Below are 15550 nucleotides of genomic sequence, written 5' to 3'. Positions count from 1 at the left end.
GCAAAATTGACTTTTTGTAACTGGCGTTGTAGGTTGTGAATTCCACCGTTACAACTAGTGAAAATTATTCGTAACCGTCTCATGTTAGTTACAAATAATGTATTATTCGTAACTGGCATAACCTAACACCAGTTACAAAAAGTCTATTTTCCAGGTAAGAAATCACACTATTTGTAACTGGCATTAAGTTACGTCGGTTACAATAAGGGTATATTCATAACTAGCATAACCCAACGCCAGTTGCAAAAAGTCTATTTTCCGAGTAAAACAGTACACTATTTGTAACTGGCATTAAGTTACGTCGGTTACAATAAGGGTATATTCATAACTAGCATAACCCAACGCCAGTTACAAAAAGTCTATTTTCCAAGTAAAACAGTACACTATTTGTAACTGGCATTAAGTTACGTCGGTTACAATAAGGGTATTATTAATAACTGGCAAATCATAACGCCGGATACGAATATATTTTTTATTTTTTTTAAAAAAAAAATACTATTAGTAACTAGCATTAGATTACGCCAGTTACTAATAAATATATATTTTTTTAAAAAATATTTGATTCGAATACAAAAATGGTAGTATATCCTATCAAATGACCCATCGTCAAATGGGTTATAACCTGTTACAATTCAACCAAAAAAACACGTACTGCGAATACTTCCATACTTCCATACAATACAAACACTCTAAATAGTTCCGCACAACTCGAATTATTCATCCATAACCATACAATAAAAAAAAATTAATTATACTTTAATTTCCAAAAAACAATTAAACTTGAATTAAAAAAGCATTGATTTATAATTTAGAAATGTAATAACAATAACCAATAGGCTAAATAAAATTAAAAGAGATATATAAAAATGTGTTATATCATTGTATTAAGCTAAATGCGATAAATCATAACATCGATTAATAAGATAACTAGCCTTTCAACAAAAAGTTAAGCCTAAAAAACTTAGCCCATTGTTCTCGAATCTCATCCACTTCTACATCGTTGTAGGCTGCAAGTCTTGCCAAATACTCCTGAAAAAAAAAAACGTGTATATATATATTATACTTTATAAAAATAAAACATCAACCAAAACTCGTAATACATCTCATCACTAAATTCTTTCAAATTACCCTTGCAATCGCTATGGAAAGATACTACCTCATACATATATCTCATCACATAATAAGCACATTCGGTACCACCACATTGTTGAGCACACTAATTCAAATGAACATAGTACAATTATTTAATATATTAAATAATACTTTCATTACTAATAGAAAGAAAAAGCAAAAATTATACGCTTACCTCCATTCTTATGTGTAGTAATTGTGGTTTACTCGTTTTGAAAGCATTTCCTTTAAGGTGTGACCTATATACATTATAAAGTCTAAAAAAAAAATCATAAAAATCATTAGATTAAACGAAAGAAAAATAAATTTTAATCACATGCATATGAATACGTAGTACTAGGAATGTTGTGTAATAACAACTTCATTACTTTGGACAACTCTAAGTTTCGAGCGTTCAGAGGTGATTGAATAACATAATCAAACTCATACACAAGACTCATACGCAAATCAATCACATAGAGTACCCAATGATTCCTACATTTTAATAAACTTGTTTGTATTATTCACATAATTAAAATAATAAAATTATGAAAAAGTAAACATTTTAAGGATCAGTAGTACATATGCTTCCATATATGGAGCCAAAATGAATTTGCATTGTGCATCCTTTTTCCTTAAATCAGTAAGAAAAGCATTTTTCAAATACATTTGGACTTCAAGGAAATCTTTCTTGATTTCAGCTGCAGAAATTTTTTGGGGGCACAAGAACTTGATTTTAGTCTTCTGAAATAATGAGATATGCTTCAATTAAGTACCTGCATTTTACAGAAAAAATAAATACTTAGTATAATAAATGGATCTAATAAAATACTTCCTCCGTTTCTTTTTACTTGCAACACAGCCTTGTGGCACGTGTTTTGAGGTCGGGTTTATGTAATGTAAACGGATAAATTATTCATTATAATTTTTACAAATGATACTTAACCCTATTCTAATCTTCGTGTAAAAATTATATTGATAAAATCGCTCGTTTATCCTCACTAATCATCTCCTAAAACTGCGTGCCTAAAAGGTGTGTTGCAAGTAAAAGAAAACGGAGGAAGTATATTTCATAGTAAAACAAATTCAAATAACTTAAATGAATGTTAGTATTTATAATATGTAGACATGGATTAATGAAATATTAGCCCATGCTCCTCGTAGTAATTCAGAGACATCATCACTAGTAACATAAATTTGTGTGTCTTCCTTTTGATAAAACAATGGAGCCTTCAATGGAATTGTCGTAGCATCATAATCTCCACTTCCTGAAGTCATGCAATAATACAACATAGAACACTGTTCACCAAGACTCTCAACAATATTTTCCGGAATAGTTATGTCTTTGCCTTTAATAGTTGAATGCTTTGAGTTGATAGGTCCGCAACTATCAACTTTCTCTTTGGTTTGCACCAATTCATTATCCGTCTTTTTTGCTAAAGTCATAACCTTCAAGAAAAGATAAATATTAATATAATTTAGTTACAAATATCTTAGATCATTACATAGCATATCAATGAATTACCTCCTCAGTAAAGAAGACTAAATCTGCCGGCCACCCCAAAAAATAACCTTTCGCCTCACCCAACTTGGTGATACCGTCATCGGTCTCTTCTGGGAGATTTAGGTGAGAATAATCACTGTAAACATGGTCAACACTAACTCTATAGATGTCACAGTTCATTTTCTTGTTATGAATCACTCTACTAGGACAAGGTTCTACCGTTCCATCGGCCACAATCACTGAGTTCCCACTGAACTCATCAACTAAAGCAAGACAACATTTAGTTGGGACCTACATAATTGATCATGTCGTAAGAAACATGAAAGCATAATCTACAGTTAACAACTAATATTCAAGTGCTGAATATAGTGTTTATATTTTAAAGCACTGATGTCAAAAAATAAGATTAATAAAATTTATGAATGATATTTTCCTTTTCATAAATTTGAAGCATTTTATATAAGCAATAAGACCGATTAGTACTATATGTCTACATGTTTAATAAATATGTGTGTCAAGGGACATAATAAGGCTTCCAGATTATAATTATGTCAATAAACTAAATGTCACGTACACTATAACTATCTAAGACCCTAAGATTCCAAGGAATATAAGAACCAGAACTAATGAATACATGAAAGTAAAGACACATCCCATTAGCATCAAGCCTCAATGAATCCTAATCTTCCATTCTATTGTCCACTGTTTGAGATTTTTCACTTTGAAACATTGATTCAGCCTTCTCCCTATCATATTTTCCTAATATGTCAAAATCCCAAAGAGCGGGCAAATAGTTTTATGACTAAATTAGTACGTGAAGGCTAAGCATTTTTGCTATTACAGACATGGAGAAATGCAAATTTTTTTTATGTTGAAGCAACCATTCTTTGGCTCTTTTAGTTTTCTTATTTTTAACTCCAAGATAGTTTTTTAAAAAAAGCCATCAGGAATCTTGTTCCAAATTATTTGAATCACATACTCCTGTCAAAAAAACTCGAGATCTAACTAAGAACCAGCTAAATTATAATTATTCAGCCATTAATTGTACAAAATACAGATTATAACATCAGAAGCAATGAATATGGAACCTCTATGAAAAAGAATGTTCACTGATCATGGTATATTTTGAAGTAGCTTGTCACAGTTATTCTGGCTCAAGTACTCTTGTTAGATAAAGGTACAAGTCCAAGTGTCAAACACTAAAACTAATATTTTATTTAAATATCTATGTGTCAGGTCCAAATGAAGTATAGTAAGGATGTCAAACATCAAGCACCCAGCACCAATACTTGATTAAAATAAGGAAATATGCTCCAAACAATATGAGAACTACAATCTATCTTTCTTAATAATTTTGGAGACAAAAATTGACTGTTTGAGGATAGAATGAGCAATGCAATATTTTTGTTTCCAGGAAAAAAGGGATGATAGGTTTGGGTGATATACATATAAATATATAATGAGAATCAAAAGTAATGTAGTGCCTCAATTGAAGCGTTTTGCATAAGGGCCAGTGGGCATGTGGGATTATGGTACATACATTTCCCCTGGAAAATAGCAATACCATCATTAGGTTAGACCCTTGACTTAAAGTGCATTGACTAAGAACAACTTCACAGAACTTCATGGAGCATATGATCATGATAAATATCAAAGGAAGTCTATACACTCGTATCAGAAACAGTAATTGATAAATATCATGGCCTTCTAAAGGGGCTGTACCTGAGCCCCTTTCATAAACCCTAGATAAAAACACCATGTTTTTAAAACGTGAAGGCACAAATCAGCACACAAATCAGCGATACAGGACAAAGCAACTATATGACAACAACAACAAGACAAAAATAAGTGATACTGTTTCATTGATTGAGTTGAGGGGTGAGTCTATACCAGGATTCACAGCATATAACTCCACAGACCTAAAATTAAGAAGACTAAACAATACCACTCCAACATCAAATTCTACAAGCAATACCAACCAACTCCACAAACCTAAAATTAAGAAGACTAAACAACGCTGAACAAACTATCCATCCTAACTCAGTTCTGAATTCTGTTCTGATTTTCAATTCTGAATTCAGTTCTGAAAGTCAGCTCTGAATTGCGTTCTGATTTTCATTTTTGAATTCAAATATGATTTTCAATGTTGAATTCAATTCTGAATTCAGGTCTGATTTTCAGCTCTGAATTCAGGTTTGATTTTCAGTTCTGATTTTCAGTTCTGAATTCAGGTCTGATTTTCAGCTCTAAATTCAGGTCTGATTTTCAGTTCTGAAAGTTGTCTCTGAATTCAATTATGATATTTAATTCTGCATTCAGTTTTGAAATTCGGCTTTGAATTTCGTTCTGATTATCAATTCTGCATTCAGTTATGAATTTAGACTTTGAATTCATTCTGATTATCAATTCTGCATTCATCTCATGTGATAATAATTAAGCGTTCAATCTCATTCAAATGAAGGTTTACCTCTAACAAGCAAGGACTTAGCTCCGTTGGATTGGTTGAGTAAGATGGGGAAGGTTGAGCATCATTTAATTGCAAATCCTTAACAGTCATGTGTGGTATGAAAGCAGAAAGATAAGAATTTACAGCTGCTGCAATGCCTTCCTTTAATTTTTCTTCAAATTCCCGAGTTAATTTCTCTTTAAATTCATCTAATTCTTGTAATGAGCAACCACTTTTAGACATGTTTTTACCTTTTACCGGGCCAAATGCTTTTCTATAGCCGACACCAAGTCCTTTCACAAATCCACGATGGTCCTTTTTCCCCAAATGCCAAAGTAAGGGCATCAACGGCTCAACGCCTCACTCTGATTGTTTACACTCTCCTTCCCTCAGATTCCTTTTCTTGTTTTTGCAAGTTCTCTTCCTGTTTGAAAAAACATAGAAAAAGTTAATTAGATGACCAAAAATCTATAATGTTAGTAGATTTCTTTGTTTTGATAAACTATGACATACAACTATATTGGTAATTCGAATAGTCTCCGTATCTTTTGGGTCGATGCCCCATGTTCCATCTGGCAACCGCATTTAATGAGCTAAAACTCACTCGAGAGCTCGACGATAAAAAATAGAACCAGTTGATGTACTGCTCTGGGAAGTGTTGCCAGTAGTTGAAGATTTTGCCAGAGCAAGAAATCTATTTTCAAGTCTCTTTTGCTTATTCCAAATTATCCGAGCTCTTTAAAAACTGTTTCGACCCAAGTGATGGCGACATTTGTTTAGCTTTGCATTTTCCTTCCCCTTTTCACTCTTTTCCTTTTTTTTTTTTAAAAAAAAAAAAAAAAAAGAAAAGAGAGTTAAACATTATCATATTCTTCACAATCAGTTTTTGTTTGATTAATTAACAGTGCATGTGAATATGTAGTTACCTTAAATTCTTCTGATTTACTATATATTTCGAATCTCTTCCATTTCTCCTCTGTAAAGTAACCTTCATACACTTCCCATGGCTTCATATTTACTTTAGGAGAAGTGGTCGGGTATGGGTTTTTAAAAGTGATGAATCGTGCCCTTAAATTCGACTTGTGACAGCTAAATCGCGAAGCCACAACACTATGAAACCTTTTTTGCCTTTCTCCACTTGGATCCTCAATGTGGAACATTCGCTGTGGATTATAAAACAGTTAACTAATATTTTGAATAGCAACATGACTAACTAGTAAGTGAATAGTTTATACCTTTGTCTCCTCCCATATATTTTCCGATTCACTTTATCTATTTTTGCATACTCATTCACAGTGATGTCTAATCTCTTAGCATGCACCAATCTGTTTTCCATAAGCGGGTTCCCATTCACCAGTAGGCAAGTCAAAATCATTAAATTCAAGCACCATAGGCTTACTTGATTGTATTGCCTTTGATGGCCCCCTACTCCTCTTCTTAGATGATGTGGCTTGCAAAGCAACATCTTGGCTTGAGGAAGTTTGCTCTTGACTTTGTTGAATGGCCATATATGCTCCTTGATCTAGAAGTGCCTGCATAAAACAAAAGACATAAACTGATAGAATTAAATATCACATGAACAGAGCTATATTTTTACAGATTATAAAAGGTTTCTATCTACAAGTAATTAACAAAGCAAGCAAATATAAATAATAAAAAAGCAACCTGCAGAGACATTATTTTTCGATTCCTAAAGTTATAATACCAATAAAAACAGTCAAGCTTGTGCCGCATATATAAGAACTATGTAAAATTCCATTTAATCTGTCAAAGCTCAAAAGACTAAAATCCAAGTGAAACTGGAGGTTTTATAGTCATCTAACATTATTGTCTAGCATTATAGTTACAAATTAATCGAAGAATTAAAAAGAACTACAGATTGATAAAAAATGAAGCCCTAGGTATCAATATATTCTCCCTCCTCATGGGCGTACTCTTCATCAGCGACAATGTCTTCCCCCTCTCTTAGGGGTTGAACCCCAATAGATAGAGGCGGTGTATCATCAAATAGGTCATACTCTTCCTCATCGACAACATTTTCAACACCAACAATTCTTCTCTTGCCTTGAATAACAACCTACCAGTTATGATCAATGTTATCCCTTATATAGAAAATTTGTTTTGCTTGTGAAGCTAAAACAAAGGGCTCCTCCCCATCAACAAATCGACTTGAATCCACTAAAGTAAAACCAAATGAGCAGCCTTATTCTTCAATTAGGTCAAAATAATCTTAAACCATATCAAAAATTGAGAATTCACACTATTTTCTTACATAATGAAAGCGCTGAATTCTTCCTAAGTCTATAAGGCTGTAGGATTTTATAGTCAAGCATAACAAATTACACCAAAATCAGCATATACTAGCAGTCTTAACATCACATGGTCATGAACAATTTCTGGAACAATCAGTAGCACAGGGCACAAACAGAACACAAGCAGAACAGCCACATGACAGCAGCAACTAAACGAAGCATAATGCATAATTTTCATGGAATCAAACAAACCAACCAAAAAGGCCTGACATACTCGGCTAGTGTACCCCAATTAGACATGCATGTACCCCAATTACACAAAGCAGTTCACAAACAATAATTGTTTCTATTAAACCTTTATCTATTAAACCTTTATCTATTAAACAGCAGCCTGACATACTCGGCTAGAGTACCCCAATTAGACATGCATGTACCCCAATTACACAAACCAGTTCACAAACAATAATCGTTTCTTAATTTTTTTTGTTCAAAATTATTCATCAAAACCTAATTTCCTTGGTTTTTTAATAATCTAATTTCATTAAAAATTAATCAAATAATTGAAAACAACAACAATCAATTCGAATTTACATGTAAAAACACTAATTCGAAAGTAAAATAACCCTAATTCAAAAGGAACACATACCTCAAACTTTGATAAAAATCCCCTATAGCTGATCCCAAATTCGAACAAACCAAAACAACAATTAATGGAGTAAGATGCAGCGACAGAGAAGGAAGAGAGGTGAAGGAGAAGGAGGAGCAGTGAAGAGGTGAAGGAGGAGCAGTACGTGAAGGGGGAGCGAAACTACAGTAGTACAGTGTTATTTATTTTTTTTAATTTTTGCGAATTCTGAGTATGTAATAGCTACCTTAATTTTTTTTTCTTTTGTTTTTTTTACCTTTAATCAAAATTTAAATGAAAAATTACTTTTCAAAAAAAAAAATTAATGAAAAATAAATAAAATTAAGAGAAAGTATAAAACTAGAAACTTTCCTTTAAAAAAAAAAAAAGTAAACTAGAAATTTAATATTTGTTGGTTTAAAAAAAACTAAAATTATTGTTAGAGTTATTATTTATAATCAGCGTTTGTAAGCTAGTTACAAAATTTTTACTTTGACTTATTATTTGTAATTGGCGTTTGTAAGCTAGTTACAAATGTTTTGATCAACTTTTCTTTGACTTGTTATTTGTAACTGGCGTTTCTAAGCTAGTTACTAATGTTTTGGTCAACTTTTTTTGACTTAATATTTGTAACTGGCGTTTATAAGCTAGTTACAAATGCTTTGGTCAAACTTTCTTTGACTAAGTATTTGTAACTTGCGTTTGTAAACTAGTTACAAGTTTTTTAGTCTAATTTTTTGTGACTGAGCATTTGTAACTGACATTTATTTAGTCAGTTACTGATAAAACTTCAAATAAAGATACACCACATATTAGTAACTGACATTTACTACGTTGGTTACTAATGTCATGGAATTTGTAACTGACATTATCTTAGTCGGTTACTATTGATGCTTCTGTAACTAGCATAATATACGCCAATTACTAATAGGGCGTTACAAATAGCATTTTTTCTGGTAGTGAAACCTGTCTAGCTTCTCACAGACAATAGTAGAAGAAGTATGGCCTCTTTCCCATGTGTACCGTTGGCCTTCGTAACCTAAGTCACGCAAATTGCACTCATCAAGAATGGCACAAAAATCATCCATAGTACGACGCTCATTTTCAATGCCTCCCTCCTTCTCTTCCATACTGAGGATTTCATTGAAATCACCCCCAAATAAAATCGGACCATTGATCGATTCACAAATTGATTTAACAAGAAGCCATGTCTTGTATTTTTCGGCAGCAACCGGCTAGCCATAAATAGACCTGGCAATCCTGACCCAACCCGAATGACCCGACTCGTAACCCGAAAGTTGACCCGAAATGACCCGAACCCGAACCAGCCCGACCCAACCCGAAGTGACCCGACCCGAAATTGACCCGAAACCCGAACTTCACCCGACCCGAAATGACCCGAAACCCGAAGTGACCCGACCCAATTTTAACCCAAATTGATTTACCCTAATCGACCCGACCCATAGTGACCTGACCCGAATTAACCCGGATCCTAAGTGAATAGGGTGAAATAGTGAATTACTTAGTTTAGGGCTTCTTTATTTCCTACGTAATAGGTACTCATGATTTTTTTTATTTAACGATTTTACTTTATTTTTCCAACTATTTTTTTTTTTTAAAGTGAATTTATTTTGATGACCCGACACAAACTTGACCTGACCCGAATTGACTCGATCTGAATTTGACCCAACCCGAAATTGATTCGAAAATTGATCTTAAAAATTGACCCGACCCGAACAGACCCGACCCAAATTGACACGACCTGAACTTGATCCGACCCGACCTGAACTTGACCCAAAGTGCTGACTCGATTTTGACCCGAAACCCGAATCAACCCGAACCCGACCCGAACCCGACCCAAACATTTGCTGACCCTAACGTGACCCAACCTGAATTGACCCGACCCGAACCCAACCTGAATGACCTGTTTGTCAGGTCTAGCCCATAAACACCAACAAAATACCAAGTAAATACAAAAGGATGGTACACGCATTCACTAAACCTCTAACCAATAACTCCACCATTACCAACTTTATGTATATAAAACAATATCCATGACCAAGAAAATCAAAAGAGGTAATCAAACAACTCCCTCGTCAAACAACCCCATCAACACACTCTCTCTCCTCTAGTCCTCTGTACCAAATAATGCAACCACTCATCATCCTCTTCATTCTCATCATACTCATCCTCCTCAAGCTCACTCACACCATCTTATGGGTCCCATGGAAAATCCAACGCCGCTTCATGAACCAAGGCATATTAGGTCCCACATACCGCCCAATCTTCGGCAACACGGCCCAAATCCGACTGTTGTATGCTGAAGCCCAATCCAGGCCCATTGAAAATGAACAAGAAGATGGAGATGGTCTAATGGTACTGAATCATGATATCTGTCATCGAGTCATGCCTTTCTACCATAAATGGTCGGCCCAATATGGGAACACTTTCTTATATTGGTTTGGGCCTAGGCCCATGCTTGCTATTGCTGATTATCAGATGATTAAGGAAGTGTTGATCAATAAAAATGGGTTGTTTAGGAAATTGAAGTATAATCCTTTGGCTAAAGTGTTGTTTGGTCAAGGACTTGTAGGCCTTGAAGGTCATAAATGGGCTTTTCATCGTCGTATTGCTAATCAAGCTTTTACCATGGAAAGGGTTAAGGTATGTTCACTAATTAATGATCACTACTTCTTGTAAATTAATTTATTTGATGAATTTTATTTTTATTAATGAATAAAGTATACTTCCTTTATTCTTTTTTACTTGACATGTTTCTTTTATCATGCTTCTCAATGTAAAACTTTAGCAATCAATAACCTTAATTTTCCGTAAGTAAAAATTATAGAAGTTGTATATTATGATAGTGCTTATTGAGACGAATTCAAAAATTTCCTACATGAATATATTTTTCCTTACATATCATTCATAAAAGACGATCAAAGGAGGGATAGTGAATAGTGTAAAAGTCAAAACGGGTCAAGTAAAAAAGAACGGATAAAATATATTTCATAAAAAGATAACATATTATAAAAACATGGGTTTATTAAGAAATTTTTAGTTTGCATCATATAATCTTCAAGTTAATAAAAAGTCCTACAAAATATGAACTTTTAAAGGACATAGGAATATATCTATAAGTACTCATTCTAAGGGTCTGTTCTCTCTAGCTTAATTTTAGTTGAATTCAGTTTAGTTCAGTTCAATTCAGTTTAGTTCAGTTCAAATCAATTTAGTTCCTAATTTCCTACTCTCATAAACAATACATTTCAACTCTATTCGGGTCAATTCAGTTCAACTCAGCTCATCTCAGTTCAGTAAATCAGAACAAGACCTAACTATTTTTTTTTTTTTGTTTCTTTTATGTGAAACTAGTACGTACCCCGGGCAATGCCCCAAGTTCCTTCCGCAATATATATCTTTATGTTTTAAAAATCCTTACATTAATTCGCTACTTATAAAGACAGGTTAAAGTTGTGTTAAAAGTATTTAAAGTTATAATTATTTATCTTATGCGTGTCACACTAATTCATATTTGTTGTTTACATGACGTGACATTTGGCGAAAAATCAAAATGCCAAGTTTTGTGTTGGTTGATTAAAGTGTATCATAAATAAGTCCTGTTTTGTAGAACTTTATAAATTTTATGATTTAAATTTAATTTAACATATTTTTAAGATATATTTTTAAAGTTACAATCTACTTATTCATATGGAAAATTAGAAGTCCTATGAGAAATAAAACTATAAATAACTTTTTTATCAGAAATAAAACTCTAAATAACTTTTTTATCTTAAAAAAAATCTATCTTAAATTCTCTTATCTAGCGTTAGAGGTGTCATACTAAATCTTATATGTCACCTATGTGGCACGACACTTGGTGAAAAGTTCAAGCGCCAATTATCGCTGTCTCGTGGCCTGTCTAAAAGTTTAGCTTTATATAATAGTTATATGATATGATATAATGTTCAATTTAAGATTTAAAATTTTAAATAGAATGTATGCTAAATTATTAGCAGATAATCAAATCTATTAAATGAATGGTGCAAGAGGTAAGTACTGTATAACTGAGTAAGCATGCATTTTGAATTAGAGGTTACAAATCTTCGCCAAAATGAACAAGTTCATTGTCCCTCTCTCATTCGGTGTCTTGTACTATGAGGAGCAGATGATTTATTTATTTATTATATTAAAAAGAATTAATAGCATAATATAAGTTATACTCCATCCATTTTGTATTTAAATAATACAATAATTAAACCATTATATTATTCATACCCTTCCTATGTATTTATCTATGTACTTGTACCATACTACCTTTGTTTCTTTTTAGTTGACACGTATTCCTTTTTAGGAATTTTTTTTAGTTGACACGTTTTCTTTTGAGGTAACTTTTTTACCTTGTATTTACAAGCTACCCAACTTGCTTTTTCATTCTCTCTCACTCTCTCTCATCTCCTTAATATATGTGCCTAAATCAAACGCGTCAACTAAATAGAAACGGAAGAAGTATCAATTTGACACGTTTGTCATTGCATCGCTTTGACTATTAATAACTTTAATTATGTCCCTTCTCTAGCTGTTAAAAGGATTGATCAATACTCCTAAAGTGCATAATCTCAATAATTTCTATCATATTCTTAATTAAGAATCTTCAACTCATCTACTCCATGATGTAACTATTGCTGCATTTAGAGTTGGATACCAGACATTGTTGCTAGTACAAAAAAGACACTAACCGCATGGGAGGAGACCAAAGGAGGCCAAGAAGAATTTGAGCTTGATGTGCACCAAGAGCTTCATACTCTCAGTGCAGATATTATATCAAGGACCGCCTTTGGAAGCAGCTACGAAGAGGGAAAGCGAATATTTCAGTTACAAGAACAACAAATGAACCTTGTCTCCCTTGCTCTCAGAAGCATCTACATTCTTGGATTTAGGTTTGTATTCTGTATTACACTCTTAGATTCTAAGGCTATGTTTGGATAACAAAAAATGGAAGGAAGGGAAGGGAAGGAAAAGGGAGGGAGACAAACTTCCTTATTTGGATAATATGTTGGAGGAGGGAAGGGGAGGGGGAGGGAGGGATCCATTTTCCCTCTTCCTTTAATAAAGACCATCCCTTTTATGCTGTGTTTGGATAAAAAAGGAGGAAGGAAAAGAAGGGGAGGGAGGAGAAGAGGAGGGGAGGGAAGGGAAGAATGTTGAATTTTCCTTTCAAATCTTTCCATTGTTGGAGGGTTCAATTTCCTACAATTTAATCCCTTCATTTCTCTCTCCTCTAATTCCATTCCTTCCTCATTTGTTATCCAAATGAAAGATATTCCATCTCTCCATTTTCCTTCCCTTCCTTTCCCTCCAAACACACCCTTAAATTGGAGAGATTTGGAGGGAATATGGAGCTCATCATTCCTTCCACTTTCCTTTCCTTCCATCACCTTCCTCTTATTTCCCTCCCTTCTATTTCCCTTCTAATTTGTTATCCAAACATAGCATAACTCTTTGTTTGGATAGCAAAGAAGGAAGGAAAAGAAAGGGAGGGAAAATGGAGGAAGGGAAGGGAAAAGAAAGGGAGGGGGAGGTGAGCTCCATTTTCCCTCCAAATCTCTCCAATTTTGGAGAGATTATGGTTATTAAAGAGAGAGGGAAAATGAATCCCTCCCTCTCCTTTCCCTTCCTTCCCCCAATCTTTTACCCAAACAAAAGATTTTGTCCCCCTCCATTTATCTTCTTTTTTTTTCCTTCCATTTCTTCCTATCCAAACAAAGTGTAAATGTCTGGATTGTCTTATATATCAATGAGATACATTAGACATTTAGATACACCAGTCACTTAGATATGTACCCAAACCTGACACTTGTAATTACACATGGGTGACATAGACACTTATTATACAAGGGTACATATCTAAGTGTCTCGTTAATTCATTATTATTTCTAATTTACTTGATTAATTTATATCATCATAATCGAATGATGCAAATTTTGGAATACAGGTTTTTGCCAACTATGAAAAACAAAGAGAGGTGGAGGTTAGATAAGGAAACTCGTGATTCGATTAAAGTGTTAATCTCAAGAAACAAAGATTCAACTAAAAACCAAAGCAACTTGCTGAGTTTATTCATGTCTGCTACTGATTATGATGAGGATGGGAAAGAAAGGAGATTGAGTATAGACGAAGTCATAGAAGAGTGCAAGACTTTTTACTTTGCAGGGAAAGATACAACTGCTAATCTTCTTACTTGGGCACTCATCTTACTAAGTACAAACCAAGAATGGCAAAACAAGGCAAGGGATGAAGTTTTTCGAGTTTGCGGTGTCCATGGATTTCCTACTGCAGACAACATCAATGACTTCAAGCTTGTGAGTTTCTTTCTTTTCCACCCTTCTGATCTCTTGTTTAAGTACTGTTCGTAGCTGGAATTCTAGTAGTAATAAGCATTATACTTAACTAAAATTTTCATGTCTATGGTCTTAATGAAATATAGAGAAGTATGGATTGACCATGACATTTTTTAAAAAATTTTATTATTATTATTATAGAGAGAGTCGTAATGATAGTAGTGTAGACCAGATTTGATCAAAGTTGACGGTTGTCACTCTTCAAAAAATCAAAACTTTAACTAAGTAAGCTAGTTGGCATCCAGGAACAAAATATCTTGCTTTATATATGCATGTTGGCATGACTCTATTCTGGACAAAAAGAAGAGTAGAACTGTAGCAAATTTGATGATTTCAGATATTCATTGATTAATTAAGGAAAGCCCTATACAATTTTTTCATTTTTTTTTTATTTAAATCAAATTGATCTTCTACGAATGGCATTGTTAACAGATTAACATGATACTCAACGAAACCTTACGATTATATCCGCCTGCTGTGATGATGAAGAGAAGAACTATCAAAGAAGCGAAGTTAGGAAATCTTACAATTCCTGCAGAAACACAGCTATATCTAGCCATGACGGATGTTCATCATGATGTGAATATTTGGGGAGAAGATGCAAACAAGTTCAACCCGATTTACGGAACCTCGAAAGCATCCAGCCACATTTTTTCCTTTCTCATTAGGTCCAAGAGTTTGTGTTGGGCAAAACTTGGCTATGGTGGAATCAAAAATTGTACTAGCCATGATTGTTCAGAAATATATGTTGATGTTATCTCCAACTTATGTTCATGCACCAATGCAATTGTTGACCTTGCAACCTCAATATGGGGCTCCTATCCTTTTTAGGAAAGTCAACTAATTTATATTGACTATATTGGAGCTTGGCCGGCCCGAAGGGGTAGGACTCGAGTGTGATCGCCTAGAGCCCACGTCAGAAATTAGTTTGCATAGCTGTAGTATTTTACTCTGTAGTTTTTACTCGTTAGAAAAAACTACTTTTCAAAAAGATAATTACTGCATTTAGTTAGCACTTAACATTAAATTACTTAGATTTCAATCAGGTGGTGATAACAATGCAATATAACCTCTTCACTTGAAAGTGAGGGATAGCTCAAGTGGTTAGAGCTTCCCTCCCGATTTTTGGAGGTCCTGGGATCGAATCTCACCCCTGCCCTTGTGGCTCTCTAAACACCAAAATAAAATATAACCTCTTCACTTCTTCTTCTA

At 33.8% G+C, this 15550-nt stretch overlaps 1 protein-coding gene, 1 long non-coding RNA gene and 1 pseudogene across 3 annotated transcripts; 1 reads left to right on the top strand and 2 right to left on the bottom strand.

Annotated features, from left to right (window-relative positions):
• Window positions 1-949: 949 nt before the first annotated feature.
• LOC145637863 (uncharacterized) lies at window positions 950-6581 on the bottom strand. The gene is made up of 6 exons (XM_081688874.1): window positions 6296-6581; window positions 5987-6223; window positions 5574-5873; window positions 5082-5484; window positions 2636-2905; window positions 950-2559 (listed from the first exon to the last, which is right to left on the bottom strand). The coding sequence occupies exons 4-6, from the start codon at window positions 5403-5405 to the stop codon at window positions 2224-2226; spliced, it is 930 nt and encodes a 309-aa protein (XP_081545000.1). The 5' UTR covers window positions 5406-5484; window positions 5574-5873; window positions 5987-6223; window positions 6296-6581; the 3' UTR covers window positions 950-2223.
• Window positions 6582-6795: 214 nt separating this feature from the next.
• On the bottom strand, window positions 6796-8153 carry LOC145637862 (uncharacterized). Its single transcript, XR_014114521.1, has 2 exons — window positions 7959-8153; window positions 6796-7137 (listed from the first exon to the last, which is right to left on the bottom strand). It is a non-coding gene; the product is annotated as an uncharacterized LOC145637862 (long non-coding RNA).
• Window positions 8154-10000: 1847 nt separating this feature from the next.
• Window positions 10001-15242, top strand: LOC145637861 (cytochrome P450 734A1-like; annotated as a pseudogene). The gene is made up of 4 exons (XR_014114520.1): window positions 10001-10601; window positions 12633-12877; window positions 13933-14299; window positions 14771-15242. The product of XR_014114520.1 is annotated as a cytochrome P450 734A1-like (transcript).
• The last annotated feature ends 308 nt before the right edge of the window (window positions 15243-15550 follow it).

This window comes from Chenopodium album, chromosome 7 (assembly GCF_948465745.1).
Source record: "Chenopodium album chromosome 7, dcCheAlbu1.1, whole genome shotgun sequence".
Taxonomy (NCBI): domain Eukaryota; kingdom Viridiplantae; phylum Streptophyta; class Magnoliopsida; order Caryophyllales; family Amaranthaceae; genus Chenopodium; species Chenopodium album.
Note: the sequence above shows the minus strand (reverse complement) of the source record. Positions and strands in the feature narration are given on the sequence as shown.

Bases quoted from the DNA above. Each gene is read 5' to 3' on its own strand.
- LOC145637863 (XM_081688874.1), bottom strand. From the start codon at position 5,405: ATGCCCTTACTTTGGCATTTGGGGAAAAAGGACCATCGTGGATTTGTG. The intron at 2,906-5,081 runs GTAAACCTTCAT...TCAATTATGTAG, and splicing joins TAAGTCCTTGCTTGTTAGAG to GTCCCAACTAAATGTTGTCT. The intron at 2,560-2,635 runs GTAATTCATTGA...CTTTTCTTGAAG, and splicing joins TAGTCTTCTTTACTGAGGAG to GTTATGACTTTAGCAAAAAA.